The following is a 27,377-nucleotide window of genomic DNA, read 5'->3' on the forward strand; positions in this document are numbered from 1 at the left end:
ATACGTGTTTGTTTAACGGTCTCTTTAGCATTCTGGCTAACTCATTCTGTTAAGCACAACCATGATAGTTTTGTCTTTGTATCATAATAAACTGTCTGATGAGATCATTTGTTTTTGTTACAAGCATTTGTTTAAACCCAAGCCTAATAAAGACTACGTAAACGTAATGAACTCGTCTGAAACTGAACCAAACATTGTAGAACAGACAAACAATCCTTAATATTAGTAATATTCGGAGCGGACGCAGACGCCCGGTCTATATTTACACCGACGCGTGCGCATCGTCACACAAACATCTCACAAAATTGTGAAAGAGGGCCGGAACGCACGTCTGGTGATACTGATACCAGTGATTCAGTGATTGTCTAGCCAGTTAATGTGCTAGAAAGTAAACATATTAGTGACATTTGAAGTAAAGCAAAAAGTAGGACCTAAGGAGATTTAAAAGTGGAATGTGAATCTTTTGGAGATAACAAAAATATACGTGACATATTTGAAAGTAAGCATAAAGAAGCATACTCAAGAAAATATCAAAAAGTGTCTGAAGAGCTTAGTTGAGTAAAAAGTTCAAAGTTTTGTGTTTTTTTCTGAGTTTTAATGGATCTGAAACGGAGACAGAAAAGTGGGTCGTTCGGGATTTAAAAACGCGCAAATTTAGACTGCGGAAGTGAGACGTCTTTACCAAAATGTGTTTTTGTGAAACGTGAAGGAAAAATTTTCAAGGATGATGTGATAGTGAAACTAAGCAATAGATAAACTAGTTTGATATAAAGTGTAAAGTTTGTGATGAAAATAATATGTTCGGAAATCTCAAACTACCCTTGATAAAACAGAAGGGGAGCAAGGAGGAACCCCTGTATTGTTACAGGAGTGTGAAGACGAAACCGCCAAAGACACCAACTTTGCGCTCGAAGAGACATCAAAGACGTAAGTTAATCATATTGATAGAATGAGACCTTGATTACGCGTTATTCTTTGTACTTTTGAGTATTTAAAACGAAGAGTTACATTTGTCGGTTAACCAACCAAATACAGAAACCAAGCGGATATGTCACTTAGCGTACTAACATTAACCTTTTTATTTTGTTGTGTATTGTTTTCGTCGTTACCCTTAACTGGCATAACGAGCCTTTTGATGGTATATTTTGTTTACCTATAAGCAAAATAATTGCAATATCTTTTTTCTTCAACAACTATACCTTATTGAAGACGATTTTTTTATCGTTTCCGTTATCGAACACAATTGTTGACGTTTGTTCTTCGTATAGCTTTATCAGTTTATCACTTATCTCAGTGTTATTTTTTGAGAAACCTTTATTATTTATTTATTATTAATTATCTATCACATACGAATTCTTTTTTGAAAACATGAACATCCAACAGGAGACAGCAATCGAAGCTACAAAATCCTTCTTCATTTCCTGTAGTAAGTATAATATTTTTAATGCATTACCAAGTCAAAGATTTAAGAACATTGCACCCGGTTATTCTGTAGTAGGCAAATTCTATTTACGAAAACAAAATTGTATTACTTATTCTAATGCATGCATGACCATACCAACCCCTCTCAAATATTCTCAAATTCGCATAATCTGTTCAAACTACGCTCACATTCAACGCATCTCATCAAATTTTCATCAAGGTTGACGGCTCTAAATAAGACCTGAATCACAAAGTTTGCTTTAAACTTCCACCAGTATAACTTGACCTTGAGTATCATATCAAATAATATTATACAATCGAAGATCATACTAGAAGTGGAAACTGTAGCATTGCATTGAGAATTAACATTTTACTTACCTTTGTAGAGAGACAAACTCCTTGTAAGTTTATCATTGATATGTGAATTATATTCTGTTCAGAAGAAAGTTCATATCGCAATATTTCGTGTAGTTGCAAAAGACACCTTTGGAGACTACCTCCTTATAGTTCATCTGTGAATTATAATTATCCTGTTCAGAACAAGGTTTATATCGCTTTCATGTACAGTCAATATCAAAAGTAGGCAATCAAACAACGCTTCAGATGTAGAGTGCTTTGCGGTAATTTCGGAGTACAGAAGTGCTCAGGTTATTTCTAAAGGGGAATTTTGACGTGTGATTTTTATGTGACTTTCGAATTTAGACGACTTTCAAAAATGCCCCAATGCACCCTAATTAGCATTTTGTAACCGCTAATCAAAAAGAGCTCATATAACCCGGCAACCTTCAAATCAGGGTGAACAGGCATCTGGGCGAGCTCACTCCATCGTAGGCCACGTCTTTGCTTTTGGCTAGTCTGTGGCCAGACTAAGCCCATTTATAATAATAATAAAAAAAGTTGTTTGAATGATGAACCGCGAACTGCACAGATTTATTGATATTTAGAAAAGTTATTCAGGATGTCAGATATTTTTGGTGCCATGTTTAATCCGCTACTGATGCTGACTGTAGTCATAGATTCACATAGATTGACTGTAGTCATGGATTTTTAATTGGTCCGAAATAAACAATTTTTTTTTTTTATAGATGAAAATAAATATAAGAAGATCATACCATCGCCTAAGAACGCGCATTAACTACACCACACATAGATGGCGCCACAAAAAAAATGCGTGTACCATCGATTACTTGTAGATTGGCGTTCTGAGTACCCACAACACAAGCCTTCTTGAGCTTACCGTGGGCCTCAAGTCAATCTGTGTAAGAATGTCCTATAATATTTATTTATTTTTATTTATTTATTTATTTAAGTGTCACTTTCGAGCCATAAATCTATGTCAAAAGTAACACTTAACGCCATCTCGCCATCTATGTGTGGTGTAATGTATGCACGTTCTTAGGCGGTCGCATTTTAATGTATGGGATGGTATGATCTTATATTTAATCTATGCTGTTATAGTATGAATTTTCTGAGATGAACGTTTCGCTTTTGCCGTAATCTGTTAAACAAAGGCCTTTGTTTCTATTATTCACTGCGGCTAGCTCCCGTTTCCACAGCACGTGCTAAAGTCTCAGTATAGTTAAAAAGCAACTATCATGATAGCAATAAGGTTCAAATTTATTAAACAGTTTGCAGTATGCAAGTAACTTTTTTTGAAGATGACAAAACGTGTTATCTCCGAAAGGGCTTGAACCTTATTACTATCATGATAGTTACTTTTTAACTACACTGAGACTATAGCACGTGCCGTTTAAACGGAAGCTAGCCGCCGTGAACAATAGACACAAAGGCCTTTGTTTAAGAGCGCTATGACAAAAAAAGGCGATATATTGTAAAATGCGCAATATTTATCGACAAAATTGTACACTTTACTCATACTAAAAGACAGAGAAAGTACTTGTTTCAGTTAGAACATCTTATTAACTGTCGGTTAAATAAAAAACATATAAAAAATAAAGCTTTTTCAATTAGTAATGATTGTTTTTCTGATGCTCGTTTAGGAAAAACCGCGTGAAGCACAGAATTCGGAGCTCTTATTATGTACAATTTGATAAGATCACTCTCATAAATGAGGTAAATTTAAGTTCCAAATATCTTGTACTTAAGGCCCATTAAACAATATTTATCATTTAATCCTTTGAAATTGAGAAATTGAAAGTAAAACGAACTCAATTTTGTCTTGAAAATACATCGAAACAAGTGATCATTTCTCCGAAAATCTACATGTTATCGAAGTTATTTTAGTATATAAATAATCTGCACAATGTGCTTAAACTGCTGTTATCCATTTGTCGTTATAATATTTTATCATGATTTTTTGCCAATTTTTTGAAAACTAGCCTTCCTGTCGCTATTTTACCGGCGACGGACGCCTGCGATTTCAGTGCCGCGCCGGAGCTCGAGCAGGTAAGACGTATGTCGCTTTGGTCTCCGAGTTTTCATCGCAAACGTCGAGAATATTTATTGTTGTGTGGGTCGGACGCCTTGTTTCTACACGGGCTATCCTCGCATTGTGTGTGTGTAAACAGCGACCAACGAATTTGATCCTAGATCCGTAAATATTTGCTTTTGTAATACTTTGTTATGTTTGAATGTTAAAGTATTACAACGTTGTGATGATAAAAATGTGAAAATTACAATACGGTCAAGATGATAAGACACATCAAGATGGTACTCGGGATCTGATGATGGAGCCAGAAGGTGGTCACCAGTACCAGTGAACCATGTAAGTAAACGACTTCGTGTTTAGGCTCGTTGGGTTCGTCTCAACAAGACCTTTGACAAGAGGTGGTACTCAGGGTCTGATGATGGAGCCAGATGGTGGTCACCAGTACCAATGAACCATATAACTAAACCCAGAGATGGGGAAATCGTAATCGATTCCGGATTACACGATTACTTGATTTTACTTTGTAATCTGACACTACTGGGTGTCAGATTACTTGTAATGTAATCAAGTGAAACGGTAAATTACCATTACATGTAAAGGAATCACTAATCATCTATACAATCATTACTATTACCAATAACTCGGAATCATAGTCGATTCAAAATAACTGAAATTATTGACTTGATTACTTTCAGATTACGAATATGTAGTACCTCAGATTGCCGACTGTCACTTTGACACAAAAGTCATCATGGGTGTCGTAAAATAGGTTTTAGGGGGTGCTGATTCCAAAATTAATGACCAATATGGAATCTGACATTGCTGACTGTCACTTTGACACAAAAGTCGTCATGAGTGTCGTAAAATAGGTTTTAGGGGGTGCTGATTCCAAAATTAATGACCAATGTTCAATCTGACATTGCTGACTGTCACTCTGACACAAAAGTCGTCATGGGTGTCGTAAAATAGGTTTTAGGGGGTGCTGATTACAAAATGAATGACCAATTTGGAATCTGACAGTGCTGACTGTCACTTTGACACAAAAGTCGTCATGGGTGTCGTAAAATAGGTTTTAGGGGGTGCTGATTCCAAAATTAACGACCAATGTGGAATCTGACATTGCTGACTGTCACTTTGACACAAAAGTCGTCATGAGTGTCGTAAAATAGGTTTTAGGAGGTGCTGATTCCAAAATTAATGACCAATGTTCAATCTGACATTGCTGACTGTCACTCTGACACAAAAGTCGTCATGGGTGTCGTAAAATAGGTTTTAGGGGGTGCTGATTCCAAAATTAATGACCAATGGGAATCTGACATTGCTGACTGTCACTTTGACACAAAAGTCGTCATGGGTGTCGTAAAATAGGTTTTAGGGGGTGCTGATTCCAAAATTAATGACCAATGTTCAATCTGACATTGCTGACTGTCACTCTGACACAAAAGTCGTCATGGGTGTCGTAAAATAGGTTTTAGGGGGTGCTGATTCCAAAATTAATGACCAATGTTCAATCTGACATTTCTGACTGTCACTTTGACACAAAAGTCGTCATGGGTGTCGTAAAATAGGTTTTAGGGGGTGCTGATTCCAAAATTAGTGACCAATTTGGAATCTGACATTGCTGAATGTCACTTTGACACAAAAGTCGTCATGGGTGTCGTCAAATAGGTATCCGGAGGTGTTTGAAAACTAATGACCAATTTGGAATCTGACACTGTTGACTGTCACTTTGACACAAAAGTGATCATGGGTGTCTTCAAATAGGTTTTCATGGGTACTGATCTCAATATTAATGATCGATTTGGAATCTGACATTGCTGACTGTCACTTTGACATAAAAGTCGTTATGGGTGTCGTCAAATAGGTTTCCAGGGGTACTGTGCAATGTCAGGTTCCAAATCGGTCATAACTTTTTAAATCATTTCATTAATTTTGGAATCAGTACCCCTAAAAACTATTTGACTACACCCATGATTCCTTTTGTGTCAAAATGACAATTAGCACTGTGAGATTCCAAAATAGTCGTTAATTTTGGAATCAGCACCCCGGAAACCTTTTTGACGACACCCATGACGACTTTTGTGTCAAAGTGACAGTCAGCAATGTCAAGATTCCAAATCGGTCATTAATTTTCAAATCAGCACCTCCGGAAACCTATTTGACGACACCCATGATGACTTTTGTGTCAAAGTGACAGTCAGCAATGTTAGATTCCACATTAGTCATTATTTTTGGAATCAGCACCCCCTAAAACCTATTTTACGACACCCATGATGACTTTTGTGTCAAAGTGGCAGTCAGCAATGTCAGATTTCACATTGTTCATTAATTTTGGAATCAGCACCCCCTAAAACCTATTTTACGACACCCATGACGACTTTTGTGTCAAAGTGACAGTCAGAGATTCCACATTGTTCATTAATTTTGGAATCAGCACCCCCGCAAACCTATTTGACGACACCCATGACGACTTTTGTGTCAAAGTGACAGTCAGCAATGTCAGATTCCACATTGGTCATTAATTTTGGAATCAGCACCCCCTAAAACCAATTTTACGACACCCATGACGACTTTTGTGTCAAAGTGACAGTCATCAATGTCAGATTCCACATTGTTCATTAATTTTGGAATCAGCACCCCCGCAAACCTATTTGACGACACCCATGACGACTTTTGTGTCAAAGTGACAGTCAGCAATGTCAGATTCCACATTGGTCATTAATTTTGGAATCAGCACCCCCTAAAACCAATTTTACGACACCCATGACGACTTTCGTGTCAAAGTGACAGTCAGCAATGTCAGATTCTACATTGTTCATTAATTTTGGAATCAGCACCCCCGCAAACATATTTGACGACACCCATGACGACTTTTGTGTCAAAGTGACAGTCAGCAATGTCAGATTCGACATTGGTCATTAATTTTGGAATCAGCACCCCCTAAAACCTATTTTACGACACCCATGATGACTTTTGTGTCAAAGTGACAGTCAGCAATGTCAGATTCCAAATCGGTCATTAATTTTTAAATCAGCACACCCGAAAACCTATACTCGTGGTATATGCACTTGAAATGTGAAAGTGAAAATGCTAGAATGACATGTAAACCACGAAGTTGTATAGTCATATTGTTCATTGGTATTGGTGACCACCATCTGGCTCCATCATCAGACCCTGAGCACCACCTTGAAGTAATTAGAATTGTATTTGTCTTATTTTATCATCATATTAATATATACTTTACTCTAATACTTATCATATAACAAAAGCAAATATTTGGGATAGGATCTACTTTTATAATTATTACTTTAATTTTTTAAATAAATTTTAACATAATTGATATTATTTCGCGCTATATTCTCGTATTTTCGTACAAAATAATGTTTATTAGAAACCAAAAGTTTATATCGAGATAGTAGATTGTGGTTGTTATCAAAATTCCATAGAAAGGATCAAGATTGTTTTGTCCATTATTGTAGTGCGAGCGAGTGATAAGACGTGCTAGAAAGGGTCGGCATATTGGGCTCGCGCGGCGGGTAAAATACCTAATTTCGCCCGACGCCGAAATGTTATAACGCTCTTAACACATTACGGCTAAAGCGAAAAGTTTATCTCAGAAAATTCATACTATAGCTGTAGTTGCAAAAGACAAAGTTCCTAAAGGGAGTTCAAATCCGTGTTTGTAATCTAAACGGTATTTCTCTTGGCAACTAATTTTGAGGCAACGACAAATATACGGCTCATTAAGTTGTTTATATTTGCGAAGGAACTACTTGCGTTGATTGGCTGAGAGCAAATAAAAGTTGATAAACTCCAGGCTTGAGTCTGGTTTGATGGCTCATGAAACTGTAAATAGTTATAGACTATGAGAATGTCTGGTATTACAGTCAGGAGCTGCCGAGAGGCTCAAAAATATATAAACATACTTTTTCCCCTCACTAGCTCGGAAACACGTGTTTTGTCCTTTAATACCAGTGGGTAAAAACGCAATTTATCCACTAGAGGGTAAAGTAATTTGACCTTGAATAAAGTCAAATTAACTGCTTTAAAATTGATAAAAGTAGGTGAATCTAGTAATAAAGATGATTTACCACCTGTGGAACTACTGGAAGTATAACACTTTAAGTTCTCGCGCTTTGTACACAAACACATATTTAAAGTCACACACAGGTCGAACGCGATTAATTAACATTATTTTTACCTTTTTTAAAATAATGTTAATTAATCGCGTTCGACCTGTGTGTGACTTTAAATACTGGAAGTAGTGTTAAAAACGCATTTTTTGCGTTATAGTTTCCTCGCTATACTTAGTGAGGGGAAAAGTTTTGTGTTACACTCGGGTGCAAATGTATTTTACTTCTCGTGTGTTAAAAAACTCGCAAGTTCAGGGGAATCCTTTCACTTGCTCGTTTTTCAATTCCACACTCGGCGTTAAAATACAACTTTGCCCCCTTGTACAACAAATAACTATTAACGGATTGTTAATAGACGTGTGATATTTGTTAGTTAGTCGGATGTTTTTATGTGTGTGTGTTTTTATTAGGGTTCCGTAGTGAAATGAAATGAAACGAAATGAAATATTTATTTTTCAAGTAGGCATATTACAATGCGCATATGAACGTCAAATAAAGCTACTAGGAACCCTTATAGTTTCGCCATGTCTGTCTGTCCGTCCGTCCGTCCGTCCGTCCGTCCGTTCGTCCGTCCGTCCGCGGATAATCTCAGTAACCGTTAGCACTAGAAAGCTGAAATTTGGTACCAATATGTATATAAATCACGCCAACAAAGTGCAAAAATACAAAGTGGAAAAAAATGTTTTATTAGGGTACCCCCCTACATGTAAAGTGGGGGCTGATATTTTTTTTCATTCCAACCCCAACATGTGATATATTGTTGGATAGGTATTTAAAATGAATAAGGGTTTACTAAGATCGTTTTTTGATAATATTAATATTTTCGGAAATAATCGCTCCTAAAGGAAAAAAAAGTGCGTCCCCCCCCTCTAACTTTTGAACCATATGTTTAAAAAATATGAAAAAAATTACAAAAGTAGAACTTTATAAAGACTTTCTAGGAAAATTGTTTTGAACTTGATAGGTTCAGTAGTTTTTGAGAAAAATACGGAAAACTACGGAACCCTACACTGAGCGTGGCCCGACACGCTCTTGGCCGGTTTTATTACATAATATCGTTGTCTGAATACCCACAATACAAGCCTCACCGTGGGCACATCTCGGACACCGGCGGTCAAATATAATATGAAAGAGGCGCGTTCCTAGCACACATTCTAAGCTTCGTGTAGGTGAACGCGTACCATGCTTGTATGAGTGAGATATGACAGGTCGACTGTTCGCGTTTTTGACGGGCGGAAACTGTGAGCGATAGTGACCATACTGTACGATAGTACTATTTATGTGTGCGTGATGAATGTCTGAGGTTCAGTGAGATGATGGATGTAATGTTCGTCCTTCTTCTGTGCCATATTATTTTTTGACGTCCGGTCTGGCGCAGTCGGTAGTGACCCTGCCTGCTACGCCGTGGTCCCGGGTTCGAATCCCGGTAAGGGCATTTATTTGTGTGACGAGCACAGATATTTGTTCCTGAGTCACGGATGTTTTCTATGTATATACGTATTTGTATATTATATACATATATCGTTGTCTGAGTACCCACAACACAAGCCTTCTTGAGCTTACCGTGGGGCTCAGTCAATCTGTGTAAGAATGTCCTATAATATTTATTTATTTATGTATTTATTATTTATTTATTATATTAGTATTTATTGTATGTTTACTTTTTCCCGTTATGTATATAGGGGTTATTTATGTATTTTCACAGTGCTTTGGTTTATCTGTCATGCTGTGTTAATTATTATGAATTACAAAAAAATATACAGCTGTTCCGTGGGACTTAGTGACGAATCTGTGTAAAATGTCCTAATATTGAATATACTACCTGTTATCACTTTTAAAAAATCAGAGTCGTTAATGCGCATGTTACCTATGTAGTGCAAGCGTCTATATACTACAAAGACAGCTTACCGGCAGTGAAGCTTGTTTTATTTCGAAAAAAAATCTGTGTGTGTGTGTGTGTGTGGCCCTGAAGCTTTAGTAGTTTCATGTGCTCTGCCTACCCCTTTATGGGATACAGGCGTGATTGTATGTATGTATGTATGTATGTAAAAAATCTGTACATTTTACTTGTTTACGATATTGTGAATCTGAGTGGTCACGATCCATATTTGAAGTTCGGTTTGAATTCGTAATAGGTACTTTCAGTATTGGCAGTAAAACCGACGTGCCGTTCAAACACACATGATATGATTGCACTCTTATCTGTGGCGTTACATACTTAAAGGGTTCTTAATATGTATGTAAACTTTACACGATATAGAAAAGAATAGAATAGAAATTAATTTTATATGTAGGTACATTGTTTACCCATTATTATTGCAAATTAAGACGATACGGTAGGAGTCAATTCTCCATACAAACGCTCTCGACTATTTCCTCCCTGGTTTTTGAAGATAGAGCAATGATTTTTTCAACACAGACTGTTATTATTTTTATCTGTGTCGGACCGTTTTGATTTTTTTGATATTCTGCCTTTTAAAGATTCTAGAGCCAATCAAAAATTTCCAAAAACGGCCTTTTTCATTGTGGCGCAAAAAAAGGTGTGATACTCAAGATTGGTAACAATTAACCAAAAAAGCTAAACGGTCCGACATAGATTATTTCATTGTTATTCAGATTCTCAAATTTCATTCCGATTGATTAAGTTTTGAAGGAGGAAAGAGTCGAGAGCGGAACCTCGATTTTAAAGATTTTTTTGAAATATCTTTTGACTGAGTTGTTCTTAATGGACAATTTTTTTTCGATAAATCTAGTAATAACACTTGTATATTTAACTAAAATTCCCAAGTTGAAAGGGGGGCTCCTTTCCATTTTAGCATTTTCGCTACCGTATCCTCTTAAATCTTACGCGCAAAATTAAATCATCCTAGATTCTGAATTTTCACAAATTCGCGATTTTCTGGACAAATAACCAGACCAGTTAAATAATATTTAAAAATAACAAAAAAAATAAAAATAAAAAAAAAAAAAACATTCAGTCGAATTGAGAACCTCCTCCTTTTTTGAAGTCGGTTAATAAAATAATAAAGTACCACGAAATGGCGCTGGTCTCCGATGAGACCATTAAGTGAGAAAAATCACGGAGGGCAACAAACAGGCAAAAAAAATTACACTTTTATACAAAACAATATACCTGACTATGCACACACAATCACGTCTGTATCCCATAAAGGGGTAGGCAGAGCACATGAAACTACAAGTTTAGTTTCAGTGCTACTCTTAGCAATAAAGGGGTTGAAAGAAAATTGTGACATTGGAGTGACAGGTTGCCAGCCTCCCGCTTACGCCATAATTTACCATTTAACGCAAAATTTACCTACACTATATTTACCCAAAAATCACCCTCAAATTGAACACACACAAGTTACGAACATCGAGTTACCTCAGTTTAAATTCCGTTAAACGCAAAGACAATACGGCAATCAGGCAATTACCATACTTCATTACCCTTCTTGTATAATTTAACCCGGTACTTGCTACGTATTTTCTAACATTTCACTGGGTAAAATTACCCAGTAAATTTTAAGTAATAAACAATGAAATAAATACTTCATTATCATTTTTCATTATTACTACATATTTGTATAATAATTAAACCCGGTACGCGAAGGGTATTTTAAAATAACCCGTTCACTGGGTAAAAACTACCCAGTGACCTAAAATATATTTTTTCAATGTAAAACTTATGTAAACCCAATTTATGTTAATATTGACGATTAATGTGTCATATCAATATGTTTTTAAATTATAAAAGTATGGAAGTAGGAGGCATGTGAGGTAAACAAATGCTTTAAATAATAATCAATCTCTACATTTTCCAAAACGAGGGCTGTTTCGTGTATATAACGAAATACATATACTGATAAACTATGTTTTATTTTTTAACATTCAACATTTGCTGTTATCACTTTTGCGTTCAAAATCACGTCTTTAACCGTATTTGTACCTCTTTCGCTACAAGTGTTTTGCGCTGGCCGCCTTTATACATCAATGAAGATATTTAAATAACATGATCAAAGTAAGTACTAAGTCATCTGCCCTTATCCAAAGTACCTACATGGGGTCGGCGTATCATATTATTTTTCTTCCATACCTCTTTATCAAACGTCATCTCATCATTCACTTGCATTCGTTTCATATTATCTCTCACACAGTCCATCCACCTTTCATGAACAAAATACCAAGTGTGGGGTAAATTTTACCCAGTAGCGCTGCGGTCATGCACGGGTTAAAGACCAAACTCCCGGTACGAATATAACAAAAACGACATTAAGACAATTACCTCATTCCCAGTCCTGTGATTACGAACTTTACGTGCAAAAAAATAAACTTGGAATCCACAATTCAGAGAGACAATTGATCTACTTACTTGCTATGAGTTCTTGACGATTTATAATACGTTATTCGATAGCATAAACGTCACAGAAAATGTATTCATCAGAAAATCAAACCCACGATTACAAGACAGATACCGCTTAAAGGAAATATTCCAAATTTTCAGCGTAAAATATAACATATATCTTGGCTACATATATTTTGATACTTGTCAGTAGGCTATGGTAAAGGTCTATCTATCTATTTATCTATAGCAGCCTTTAAAGCGCCCGTCTTCGGACATAGGCCTCCTCTCCAGTTCTCCACGCTTGTCGGTTCATTGCCATCCGCATCTAGTTCTCGCCAGCCAGTTGGCAGATGTCCATCGTAGGCCTCGTCTTTGCCTTTAGCTAGGCTGTGCCCAAGAGTAAGCCCATTTATAATTTAAAATAAAATTTGTATGGGGATAATGAAAAGTGCTCCTAACCGTTATTTACTACATCCATCCAAGACTTAACTTATTAACTCCGTATGGACAGACAAAGTTGAAGAAAAAAACGTACCTTGGAACCATCAAGGAAAATATAGGTGGCGCTATACTTTTACTCGCCTTCGGCTCATGTCGATATGTCAAAGGAATCGTCGGAGTAATGACATACTTCTCGCACTAGTAACGAATTGTACTGCTTAAGTTATCTACTGAAAAGTGACTTCGATTTGTGAAAATACGTGTCTACTATGTACTTACTAAGTCTACGCAATCCGCTTAAAAAACTGAAGAGGATTTACTGATAGTTTTCTATAGAGGTCAGGCTTAAGCTACTTAGCTTAATTAATTTAATATTCGTTTAGCTTCAAAAGTGCAGTTAAGAAGTAAAAAAGTTTTATGAGTGAGCTAAAACGATTTATTTTATTTCGTTTGTTATACCTACTGCAGTGTAAAAAGGTTCACACACTTTTATTATACACTTTTAGTATGTAGTATATAATGTGCGAGTATTAATGTTGCAAATGTATTATTTCATACATATTTGCAATTAATTACAGCTTTCGTATAAACAAAATTTTTAATTAGGTACGAATTTTAAACTACGCTTTTTGAACTATTACTGTTATTTGCTACTTAATTCCTGTAAAATATGAACTAACTAAATAAATAAATATTTGAGCCTATATACGTCTCACTGCTGGGTAAATGCATACGAGTCCTAAACACAGTATAATGAAGAGTACTATCGTACAGTATGGCCACTCCCGCTCCCCGCTAAAAGTGCCTCCCACCCCCTCTCGGTTACCTCACAGTTACCGCCTGTCAAAACGCGAACAGTCGACCTGTCATATCTCACTCACATAAGCATAGTATAGTCACCGGCATAAAGAAGTGATGATTTATGTACCTTGTCGCTTTTAATCGTTTGACAATTTCGTATGTTTCCAATCCAACAAGACGTTAAGATGACAAGGTACATAAATCATAATTTCTTTATGCCGGTGACTGTACGCGTTCACCTACAGAAGCTTAGAATATGTGCTATGAACGCGCCTCCTTCATATACATATTTGATCGCCAGTGTTCGAGATGTGGCCTAAGCTAGACCAATGCGGATTGAGGACTTCACACTTTTAAATTTCTTCGCAGTAGAACGTACTATTATTATAGCTAAAATTTTATAGAAAAGAAATAAAATTATCTCTATGGGCCCAAAAACTAAAGGTGTTGATCCGCAAAACTCGGCGGACCATAAAATCAGCTGGAAAAAGTTATTGAAGCTTGTTTAGGGTCGTCACATTTTTGGAGGGATTCCAATATTCTGCCGAGGCGAACGACTTTGTCAACTGCCGGCCTAACCGAAACAGGTGTTGACGCCAGACGCCGATCGAAAGAGTCTGGCTCTGTCGCGCCAATATGGAAGAGCAACAGAGATAGGATATATATTATCGTAAACGTTTCTGCTTTTGACTACGTACCCTGGGGAGTTAGCCAAAATGACCATCCTTGATAGAAAACGACAGTCGACATTTATATTTCGTAAGTATAGCAATATTGAAATTTTCGTAGTATTCCTCGTCCGGATATTTTTTTGCTTGGTGTTTGTTGATATACGACGGTCAGGATGGCTACTATTGGTTGGCTCCTCGATTTATGAAGTCAAATTAGTTATGAAAGCAGTTAATTATTGTTAAAGGTCCCATACAAGAGTTTTAAAGTTCCAATTCGATCTTCATAAAACGTTCACTAGTTTCACTACCATCCGGGTTGGCAGAGTTTGATGAAACAGGCATTTAATTAGTTTTTTTAAATTAAATGGCTTTAGTCCATTATTGGGACTATTTCGCAAGTGTCAAGGTGATATGAGCTAATATTAATTAGTGATTTTTGTACGGTAAGTACGACAATGTACGGTGAGTTAGCAATTGTAAATTGATAGTTTGACCATTCACATTGTATAGTTTGACCAGTGATTACTCAGGGAGTACATCTGATAGCTAGATTTTACAAGAGCACGTGGACTACCGGCCGTTGACGACAAAAAAGAGGCTAAACGCTCTCACTACAACATTAGTATACAGCATGATAAGCTATCGATATTACATTTTAAACAGCATAAATGAGCATAGAAATTATTCACGACACGAGACCGCTAAGATGGCGCTCGAACCGGAAGTCCAAAAAAAATAGGCATTTAGGATTTTTGATCTCATTCCATACGTCATGTCTTGTCATTTAATGTAATTTTCATAAAAGTCTATTCTTTTATAAAAAGGTCACGGTTACAACTGGTCACCTAGGCATTAGTTATTCTGGTTATCTTTGACGCTTGGTGGCATTTGGAATAGAGAAACGTCTTGAAGCACGTTACTCACGGGCCAGGGACATTTTTGGATGGATAGGCGGAATAAGGGTGATATGAACGCAGTGGCCGTAAAAGAGGCGTCAAGCGGCCCGGTTCGAACCCAGACACGTTGTAAATTAACTCACACTTTCATTTATAAATTACTAGCTTTTGCCCGCGACTTCGCTCGCGTGAAATTCGAAAATTACGAAATGCTCCATACAAACGTCCACCCCCCAGTTTAGGTAAGTGGGGGGTTAGAAAGAGACAAAAAGTAGCCTATGTCACTCTCCATCCCTTCAACTATCTCCACTTAAAAAATCAAGTTAACTCGTCGCTCCGTTTTGCCGTGAAAGACGGACAAACAAAGAGACACACACTTTCCCATTTATAATATCCCATTTATAATATTAGTTGTCATGTTGTCCTTAATACAGTTAGCCACGACCACATAATTATCTAAAACAGACGTGACTTACGCCGTTTTCACATTATCCGATCCGATATCGGATGTCGGAAGGATTTCCATAGAAAAAATCCAAGATGACGCCTGTAATGTATGGGATATCGGTCCGACATCCGATATCGGATCGGATAATGTGAAAACGCACTTACGATGGCGAGTTTGCCCAGAAGGTGCCTGTTCACCCTTGATTTGAATGTACAATAGGACAGTGTTATGGAATAAGCGATCAAGCGACAGTTAGTTGAAATCGAGAAAATGAGCTAGAAAGATTTGAAATTTGAATCAGTTGTTGTAAGTTCATTTATAAAGTAAAAAAGTTAATTTTGACATTGAACCTATAAAAGTGTTCATAATTTAAATAGATAAAAAAAATTACACCATACCTATTCAAGTTTCGAAGTTATTAACGTTTTTCCGCTTGATTCTTTATTGAACTAATACTGGGATGAGGTTAATTTATTTCGCCGTAGCGTACTATGAGACATATTTTGTCGCTTGATTCTTTAATGCAAATTGTTAGAGGTAAAGTGAATACTGGAATAAAATAAAATTCCATATATTTGAGTAAATAGTGCTATTGTAAATAAATCAACAACAATGTTTTCCTCCACAATGATTAGGACTAATCCGTCTAACAATTTAGTTTTGTTCTCCAATCAACTTTTTTTAATAAATGTCAAAAAAATCAGCATATATGGCAAAATTGGCATTGTAACTAAAAATAATTCATTAGTACTAGCCAGGATTACACATATAAGATATTATGATATAACAAAACCTCTTGTTACTTAGTTCTCATTAAGCGAAATATCCTGCAATTTCAAATATGTAACAACGAATTAAACGACACTATTAGGGCGGTTAAATCGATATTGCGTTTATAAATCATCAAAACTTTAAACCAAAACGAATTAATAACATTTTTATGGCGTTTAACTCGATTTTGCGATTTAGAATATACGCTTATTATAATTTGTAAAAGTAAATTTGGCGTTCAATTGGTTTTTACGTAACGACTTAGTACACAGGGCCATACAAATTTTAACGTGTCGCTTGATTCTACCCCTTAAAATAAGGCTGTGAGCATGATTTTTCAACAAAGAAATAGTCAATACTATAGATTATCACATTTATATCCGAACTGCATTCATAACTTTTTTTTCGGATTTTGGCGCTTAGTTCGCTATTCCATAACACCGTCCAATAGATGCTGGGTTATATGACCTGGGAAATATAGACGCCAGCAAGGAATAAAATTCCCCTCCTTGGCAGTGCGTATAAGAAATACAGCAAAGCGCTTCCTGTGAATTGGTAGAATACCAATTCACGTGAGAGGGTGGAAACCACACCTCGGACACTGGCGATTAAATAAATATATGAAAGAGGCGCGTTCCTAGCACACAGTCTAAGCTCGTGTAGGTGAACGCGTACTATGCTTGTATGAGTGAAATATGACTGGTCGACTGTTCGCGTTTTTGACGGGCGGTAACTGAGAGGTAACCGAGAGCGGGTGGGCGACACTTTCAGCGAGGAGCGGGAGTGGCCATACTGTACGATAGCACTCTTTATTATACTGTGGTGGAAACCGACCCTGCGTCTAAAAGTCCGATGGTAGAATTAGGTCTTCGAATATACCATTATCAATAAGAGTTAGATTATCGTTATCCAATGGATATTTTCCCGTTGAGCCCCTGTTATCCACTTCCTGCGGTACGTTTACGTCGCATGGCCCCTGTCCAAAGTATCCATAATTAAGGTCAGCTATACTTTACGCAAGGGCTATATTTAAAAGCTCTCAGACGACGGGCAACATAATAAATAAAAAAATATATCACAATACTAGTGTAAATGTAAAATTGTGGGTGTTAATATTATAAAAAAATTGACCAAAAGTGCATATAATAATGCATTTAGGTGTGATTCAGGTGATATTTTTTTATAGACAGGTAAAAATAGTACATTACGATACAAGTGCGTAAAAAAGGAAGTTCGAAACGAGTGGCGATAAATTAAAACACGACCGAAGGGAGTGTTTTAAATCGACACGAGTTACGAATTTCCTTTTCGCACGTGTATCGTACGACGTTTTTCAGTACAGATGGCCCTCCGAAGTTTCGACCTGACATATAATGAACCACTTCTCGCACTAGTGCGTAAAAAAACACCATCTGTACTGAAAAATATGTTTTTAACCCCTGACGCAAAAACGACGGAGTGTTATAAGTTTGACGTGTCTGTCTGTGTGTGTGTCTGTCTGTCTGTCTGTCTGTCTGTTTGTCTGTTTGTCTGTCTGTCTGTGTGTGTGTCTGTCTGTGGCATCGTATCTCCCGAACGGATGAACCGATTTAGATTTCGTTTTTTTGTCTGAAAGCTGAGTTAGTCGGGAGTGTTCTTAGCCATGTTTCATGAAAATCGGTCTACTATGTCACAGTCGGGGGTTTTTTCAAAATTTTAATTTTGTGGTTAGGTTATATATGTCACCGTAAAATTGTAAAAACCGTTAGTTTATAATTTCACTAGCGAGATTATGAACTAACGAAATATTGTGAACCGTAAGGTACAGTTCACAATTTGACGGATTATTTTTACGTTAGATTATAATCTAACGAAGCGAACCCGTCAAATTGTAAACTGTCATGGCGTCGGAACGAAGCTAGCGCTCTGATTGGTCGGTTTTATTGTAGATCGTTCTGTGCCCATAGAGTGACACAAATAGACACTGCAATCACAGATGCCAATCAAAAACCTTAATTAAACTTTTACTATCAAAATTCGATATATTGTTTAAGGAAACGGTCGAACTTGCCAAAGGAACAAAATTGACATTTATTTTGCTTGTTATGTGGCGGCTTAATTTGTATATTTCTTGTGGTTTAATATTCAGTTTTAGAAAGAAGTCGTTAGTATATAATCTGACTAGTAAGATTATGAACTGACGAGTTATTGTCAACCGTACCGTTCACAATTTAACGGATTATTTTTCGTTAGATTATAATCTGACGTAGTGAAACCGTCAAATTGTAAACTGTCATATGCGTCAAAAGCTAGCGCTCTGAAGGATCAGTTTATTGTTAGATCGTTCTGTGCCCATAGAGTACTTAACATAAGTAGACATGAAAAGGAAATTCGTAAATACGATTTTCCTTTTTGCACGTGTATCGTACGACGTTTTTCAGTACAGATGGCCCTCCGAAGTTTCGACCTGACATATAATGAACCACTTCTCGCATTAGTGCGTAAAAAAAGACCATCTGTACTGAAACAGTACATTACGATATAAGTGCGTAAAAAAGGAAGTTTTCGCACGTGTATCGTACGACGTTTTTCAGTACAGATGGCCCTCCGAAGTTTCGACCTGACATATAATGAACCACTTCTCGCACTAGTGCGTAAAAAAAACACCATCTGTACTGAAATAGTACATTACGATACAAGTGCGTAAAAAAGGAAGTTCGAAACGAGTGGCGATAAATTAAAACACGACCGAAGGGAGTGTTTTAAATCGACAAGAGTTCGCACGTGTATCGTACGACGTTTTTCAGTGCAGATGGCCCTCCGAAGTTTCGGCCTGACGTATAATGACCCACTTCTCGTACTAGTGCGTAAAAAAAACACCATGTGTACTGAAAAGTATATTTCAGTACAGATGGTGCGATTTTATGGCACTAGTCCGAAATGTGGTTCATTATGTGCCTATGTTGAAACTTTAAAGGGCCATATGTAAGTACTGAAAAACGTCGAACAATACAAGTGTGAAAAAGAGGAAGTTTGAAACGAGTGTCGATGTATCAAAACAATACCGCAAGAAGAGTAATGTACTTATTAATTGACATCTGTGATTGTAGTGTCTGTTCTCTGTTTATGTAAAGTACTTTATGGGAACAGAACGATCTAACCTTACGATTCACAATAACTCGTCAGTTCATAATCTCACTAGTCAGATTATAAACTAACGACTTTTTTTCTAAAACTGAATCACAACACAATCAAGAAATATACGAATTAAGCCGCCACATAACGAGCAAAATAACTGTCAATTTTGTTTCTTTGGAAAGTTCGACCGTTTTTGATTGGCATCTGTGATTGCAGTGTCTATTTGTGTCACTCTATGGGCACAGAATGATCTACTATAAAACCGACCAATCAGAGCGCTAGCTTCGTTCCGACGCCATGACAGTTTACAATTTGAGGGGTTCGCTTCGTTAGATTATAATCTAACGTAAAAATAATCCGTCAAATTGTGAACTGTACGTTACGGTTCACAATATTTCGTTAGTTCATAATCTCGCTAGTGAAATTATAAACTAACGGTTTTTACAATTTTACGGTGACATATACATATTAAAGTCTGATGATAAAGCGTTGTCGTACCTTTTACGTACTGCGCTGGCTCAGCGACCCGAAGTGGATCTTGGCCTCCGACACTGGACAATTTTTTTTTATTTTTTTTTTGCGATCCTCGTTCTGGGTCGTATCTGGTCCAACAGGTCTCCATTGCAGTTCAGCGGGGAAACGCAGCGGGAATAATGGGGACTTTTGAGCCAGGTACGATCCTGGGGGGCTTTAGGTTTTGTTGTGTTTTGTATTATTTACTTATTTATTTATTTTTATTATCTTGTATTAATGACCCACTTGACATTTGTATACTATGACGAAGCCTGCGCTGAGGATTTATTTTGTATGTATTTTTTTCAAAGTTGTCCACTCCACTTTTTTTGGATTTGGAAAGGTTTATGTAGTTTCCACTCAGAATCGCGAGGCCTTTCAATCCTTATAGGAGAAAAAAAGTGTCCCAAGGTTTTTTTCCCATTCCGTTACCATTTTTTCATACATTTTGTATGGCGTTAACGGAATGGAAGGTTTGAAAAATGTATGGAAATCTTGGGACATTTTTTTTCTCCTATCAGTATTGAAAAACCTCGCGATTCTGAGTATGAATTGCGTAAAAAATACCCATGTTACAAAAAAAGATCAGGTCCTGTATGATCTCATGCCATTCAGTCGCTTTTAGGTCACACAGATCTTTCTTTAATAATTTCCTATATTATTTATTCGTAAAGTAAATGATACAGAATGAAATGATTTAATCCCACGGGTACAATTAACCCTTTCACTGCCATTTACGTTTAAAGATGTCGCGAGAACTGACTTCGTCCAGTTCCCGAGGAACAAATTAACGAAGGCCTTCTGGGATACTTAAGTACTTATTGCTGGAAAACTCGTTACGAGGGATTACGGTGTCAAAAGAATTTAGGTACACCTGATCTGTGTCCGCTGGAATTTAAATTTAGCCCAAAAGAGTTTTATCGCTATTGTAAATGTTATAATTACGCTTCATGAGGTAGGGAACCACACCAGCGGATGCTATTTTAGATTGAAATACATCCACTTTATAGAAAACCACAGGTAAAAAATATGCGAACTTTTTAGTCGCACCTGATGGAAAGTGACGACAACGCCGAAGTTGTAGCTCACTGGTTCAGTAATAGCCTATTCACTCTTGACTTGAAATACACCCAGATTTTATTCGGCCGGGAATACAGACCAAACCAAATTATCTACCAAATTGGGGAAATATTGCAAAAAGGCCAGGTTAGATGTACTCGAAACCGAAGAGCATGTATGAGGAACGTTATGAAAGTGCGTGAAGCGACAGTGATTTGTCAGGAAATTCGTGATCTCTGTATACCCTTCTGGGAAACAAGCGTGAGTGTATAATTGTATGTATGAAATTAAAAAAATATGCAGCCAAAAAACTTCCAGACCCAGGCCTAAATAGGTACTCATACTATTCTATTTTCTTGCCGGTACAAAACTCGTAAAGGCATTCTTACAGAGGTTGACTGAGTCCCACGTAAAAACGCTAAATAAATGCCCCTTTCGATATTCTAACCCCGAACCATCGGCTTACCTTCCTCGTGGCCAATATCAAATAATACTGCGTTAAGAAATTTATTTTCAACCATCATTTAAATTTCATCCCAATCTTTTCCCAAAAAAATATTACAATATCCAATTTAAAAGATTACCCAAACCAAAACAATAATGCTACGCCCCTAATTCCTCATAAAGAATGAAACTCACGTATACTCCAACGAATTTCGTTTATTAAATGTATTAAAAATTCTACTTGACGCTCAATTCTCACCTACTGTAATGGACTGGCGAATACGGGTAGAATAAAAACGCAATTTAGGCGGAGTTCGCCGGGGCATGAATTTATTTTGCTTATTTCCGAGGCTGGAGTTAACATTGTCGCGTCGGAGATCAGCTGGTTGGATACAGAACTAGGTATTTTTGTAATATATTTCTGTATTAAATCTTCAATCCAAGAATAATGGTCTTAATAACAAATGTAACTCTTTGGTTGTCATATAATTGACAAATTTATAGAAGTGGTTATATTGTTAAATCAAATTTATTATAATCATCCTGGTCACGGCAACAAATTAACATAACAAATTAAGTAAAAAACGTACAGACCTTTAATAGTATATTATGTACATATGATTTAAGCTAATGAGCAAGCAACATGACGTTATTATGTTCAATTTGGAACATAATTATCCGTAGCTTCAACATTTGCTGGCGTTTCGATGTTTTATACTGATAGGTTGTTTTATTATGCTAATATTTGTTCTTATATGAACGGTCTTTATTTGAATTGTAATGTATTTACATCAAAACATTGTTTTTTATATTTTTCGCCGAGGTGTCGCGCTGCGTGTATCCTGAACAGCCTTGTAAATCTTGTAAATCATTATGTTGGAGTGTTATTCAGACACGTGTGTCAGATGCTTATAACCACGACCGTCTACATGAAAACTCAAATGACGCGATCACTTGTCCCTTTCGGCTGTGTAATGTTAACTAACCTAACCACAAAATTAAAATTTTGAAAAAAACTCCGACCGGGACATAGTAGACTGATTTTCATAAAACATGGCTAAGAACACTCCCGATTAACTCAGCTTTCAGACAAAAAAAAATCTAAATAGGTTCATCCGTTCGGGAGCAGACAGACACACACACAGACAGACAGACAAACAGACAGACAGACACAGACAGACACAGACAGACAGACAGACAGACAGACGGACGGACGGACGGACGGACGGACGGACGGACGGACGGACGGACGGACGGACGGACGGACGGACGGACGGACGGACGGACGGGAGCAGACAGACACACACACACACAGACAGACAAACAGACAGACAGACAGACAGACAGACAGACAGACAGACAGACAGACAGACAGACAGACAGACAGACAGACAGGCAGACAGACAGACAGACACGTCAAACTTATAACACCCCGTCGTTTTTGCGTCGGGGGTTAAAAAGTGACGCTACACACGCTGATTTATTTCCCCGTTTCAACGTCAACAGAAACGCAACAAAACCCAAACGGAACCTTAACCCAGCTTACGGTTTTCGTCTGACGAAATATTTCTTTTGATTTACCCGGACACTCCGCGATGCCACTGTAAATGGATTATTCATTCGATTATTGGAGCAGTGTGGAAGGAATTCAATTTTGGATTCAGCGGAATGAAATTTCTGAAAGCTCCTTTCTGTACAAAATAAATTTATAGCTTGAAAATAGGTTAGTGCTGGAACGAGTTAAGACTTTCAATTCAAGTGGTGTCCGGTTATATTGTTTGGTGAAAAATAGAAATAAAATGCCTTTCTTTTCCATACAACAAATCAAATGACTGATAAAACGTTATTTTAATCATTAAATAAAACACTAAAAATGTCTGGAAAAGATCAAATTCGAAACAAATTCTGGTGATAAATTATAACATAACCACAAAATTTACCCCCGACATAGTAGACCGATTTCCATCAAACATGGCTAAAACACTCCCGACTAATTCAGCTTTCAAACAAAAAAAAAACTAAATTTAAATCGGTTCATCCGTTCGGGAGCTACGATGCCACACAGGGTGTCCTGCCGTTTCGCCAAAAAACGTTTCGTCAAATTTCATTTCCCAATAATCATATCGCAATAGTTTCATTTCCCAAAGTATTGTTTGGCAAAGGTATGTTTCGCAATGAATTTGTTTGGTCAAATTATCATTTGGCACAATTTTACTTAGTCAAATTTTATTTAGACAAAACTTTATTTCGCAAACGTTTTTAATGGCTAAACTTATATCCCAAAAACATGTTTGGTCAAAATTTCACATCGCAAATTTCGAAAATATTTAGGCATTTGCATTTTCATTTCTACGGGATTAATTTAATTTACCGAAGATTTTTTGCCAAATTTAACTTAAAATTGTCAAATGATAATTTCAGTTTTATTCCCAAGGCTTCAGTTGGACAAGAAAAGTTTGCTCAACTTTATTTTTGTCAAATTAATTACTGGACAAAATTATTTTGTCAACAATTTTTTTGTCAATAAATGTTTCTACAAATTACACCATGCAAAACCACGTTTGACAATAAATAATACAAGGCATAAATGTAATGTAATAATTTTATTAGTATTGTAACAGAAAACTCGTGTGCGACAGGGTCAGTTTAGGTGCGACGACGAGCGAAGCAAGGAGGAGCGTGTTAGGTTGACAGTGAGCAAACTGGAAATGGCTTTTTAAAGTAATTAAAAATTAATAGAACATAATGGCCTTGAAAACATAAGGTTTCTTTTTAATAAAATGTATCCGGACATGTAAGTGAAAATGTCATCCTTGACATTTGCAGCAGGAGGAAAAAAAGTACGACATACACATTATTTCACACAAATCTTGGACACAATACTTTGTGTATAAAATCAACAAACAAATTTCTAGTGCGCCATTTAATTACAATATATTGGGAAATGGAAATTTTGCCTAAGAATACCTTTGACTAAATAATATTTGGTAAAATGAAATTTGACCAAGTAAATATTTTGGGAAACAAATACTTGCCAAAAAAAGTTTTGCTAAATGTCAATTTGCGATAAGTTGTTTTGCCAAACGTTTATTTGGGAAATGATAATTTGGGAATAATAGTTTGGGATGTGAAACTTTGGGAAACGTTTTTTGGCGAATCGTCAGTAAACCGCCACACAGACATTATATACGTCAAACTTATAAAACCCCGTCGTTTTTGCGTCGGGGGTTAAAAACACGACTCTTCAAGAAATTCCCTCTTCGCACATTTATCGTACGACGTTTCACAGTGCACGTAATATACTATAAATTACCTAAAAGAGGTACAAAGAAATTAAGGTTAGTATATTTATATGACACTAGTAACTTGGTTTCTTGACTGATACCACATTCGCTTCACTTACTTTCATAACCTTCCTCGTAATTGCTAGCCGGAGTTTCGGGTACTTCGGACTTAGCCTTTGCAATATTTCGCCGAGAAAAATTCGCCTAGGTTCTTCCCTTTCAATTGATCCACAGTTTTTATATACTCTCCTCTTCGTTAATTTTTTATTTTTGCACTTTGTTGGCGCGATTGATATACATATTGGTACCAAATTTCAGCTTTCTAGTGCTTACGGTTACTGAGATTATCCGCGGACGGACGGACGGACGGACGGACGGACGGACGGACAGACAGACATGGCGAAACTATAAGGGTTCCTAGTTGACTACGGAACCCTAAAAACGACAAGGCCCACTGGTGGCCGAGGTGGCTTACGCAGCTTATGATATCTATTTAAATGTATAATTTATATAATTATAGTAGTGTGACAACTTGAAAAAAGAACAAATCGAAAAATATTCAATAAAATAATTTGATTTGTTCCCTAGTTGCACATTAATTTTGTTTAAATAAATTTTCAAAAAAGAACCCCGCCATAGTAGGCAGATTTCCATCAAGCACAGCTAAGAACACTTACAAATTAAAAAAAACTATAAACTATCTAAAGCGATCTATTCGTTCGGGAGCTACGATATGCTACAGAGAGTACGATATGCTAGAGAGAGAGTAAGTTTTGACATAATTACCTAGTTTAAGAAAATGTTTGCAACACCCTACTAGGGTCCATGAGAAACTTATATGTTTTACATTGTAACAACTTTTAAACCATGGTGCAATAAACGATATTATGATGATTATGATTATGAGAGACACACACACAAGCAAACAGATAGACAGACACGTCAAATGTCACGTTTTTGCGTCGGGGGTTAAAAATGAGATTTGCCCGGCCAATTCCCAGCCTCTTTACAATCTGTAACAGACATAATTATGTAGGGTTGCAAATAGAAAAAAAAAAACAAATGTTTTTTTTTTTTTTCAGAATTGTGAAATAAAAACATGAAAAAAAACCCAGCACCAAGGTTTTTTTTTGTAAATATGGTTTTTTTTTTCAGATGAACAAATAATTCGACAATTACGGTTTTTCGTGAATTGTAACGCGTTTCAATAACAATAACGTACATTTTAATTCGATTAACATTCAGTATAAGTACAAACGTTTATTGGGGAATCCCCGATGCGGCGTGCAACGTGGAGAGGCGGTGGTGTTGCCAACAGAAAATAGTGATAACTACCAACTACAGATTTTTTATAAGACCAGAAATTAAAGTTATTTCAATTCGTTTAAATAGTTAACATTAGGTCTAAAAAACCGTATAAAAGTATTAACTGTTTTGCAAATTTTGAGATTTCGTACATTAGAAAAAAAACATACTCCAGAAAAAAAACTGTTTTTATTCACGGTTTTTTTTTTCATGTTTTATTTTTTTTCAAGCCAGAAAAAAAAAACCGTTTTTTTGCAACCCTAACTGTAACGAAGTGTTCGAAGCTCGATGCATATGTTGCATGCAAGTATTAACTGTTTTGCAAATTTTGAGATTTCGTACATTAGAAAAAAAACGGACGGACGGACGGACGGACAGACAGACATGGCGAAACTATAAGGGTTCCTAGTTGACTACGGAACCCTAAAAACGAGAATTAAAACTGGGGTAAGCTCCCCAGCGCACGTTTTCAGCATAATAACTGGAATACCATCAGGCCCATTGGACTTATTGACACCGAAGGCAAAAAGTGCACGCCTAACTACACTTTGAATGAAGCGAACCTCAAATGAGAGTATTGAGAACTTTTTTCTTGGATGAATGATGCTGGATGAATCTACTCTTAGAAAGTATTTTTGGGGAAGTGGGAAGACTCATGAGGAAAAGGGGTCTGAATCCTCGCTGTAGGGCCTTCCTGATGCACATCCATCGCGGTTCAACACGGTAACGCAGCAAGAACACGGGTAGGTACTTTTGCATCGGGATGTTCGTAATTAGGTTAGAGTTGGCTATTATTTTTTATTTATTTAGACGCCATATTAATGTAATTTAATTTAGCTTTGTGCTCTTTTGTCAAATAAATATTTTGGTATAAGGTCCACCGATAAGTTGGCAATGTTCGTCACACCGAACATGCAACCCTGGAATTCAAACACTGCGTAGCTGGCGGTGTTCGCCACACCGAACATGCAACAAACCTACTATTTCACTGTGAAGATGGCAGTGTTCGGTACCACGAACATGACATTTTAAGTGCCATTGTCACTAAATTAAAACTTACACTAAACTAGAAACTCTTTAGTACGATTAATTACCTCATTGGTAACCGATAAATGTCGTTTTTATTAATGTGACAAAATAAAAATCTAATATAATGTCATAAATAACTTGATGATACTTCGCGGTTGCCGTCTTGCTGGGATTTTGCGTGCACTGCTGACATACGAATATTGTGACAGTAGTGAAATAATTTTCTACCAATTAAAACAATACAAAGCTACAATTTGAGTCGAAAGAGACATAAACAAAGATGAAAATGTGACCAGTAGATTTTTTTGAAAT

The 27,377-nt window shown here is 36.7% G+C and overlaps 1 protein-coding gene across 1 annotated transcript in view; it reads left to right on the top strand.

Annotated features, from left to right (window-relative positions):
- Positions 1-328: 328 nt before the first annotated feature.
- The window catches only part of LOC125225980 (glutamate receptor-interacting protein 2), a 106,792-nt gene continuing 79,743 nt past the window's right edge, over positions 329-27,377 (top strand). Inside the window, exon 1 of the mRNA XM_048129795.1 lies at positions 329-927. Coding sequence (XP_047985752.1) covers positions 798-927 — 130 coding nt within the window. The 5' untranslated portion in view covers positions 329-797. The remainder of the gene's footprint in view (positions 928-27,377) is intronic.

The sequence above is a fragment of the Leguminivora glycinivorella genome, chromosome 5 (assembly GCF_023078275.1).
Source record: "Leguminivora glycinivorella isolate SPB_JAAS2020 chromosome 5, LegGlyc_1.1, whole genome shotgun sequence".
Taxonomy (NCBI): Eukaryota; Metazoa; Arthropoda; class Insecta; order Lepidoptera; family Tortricidae; genus Leguminivora; species Leguminivora glycinivorella.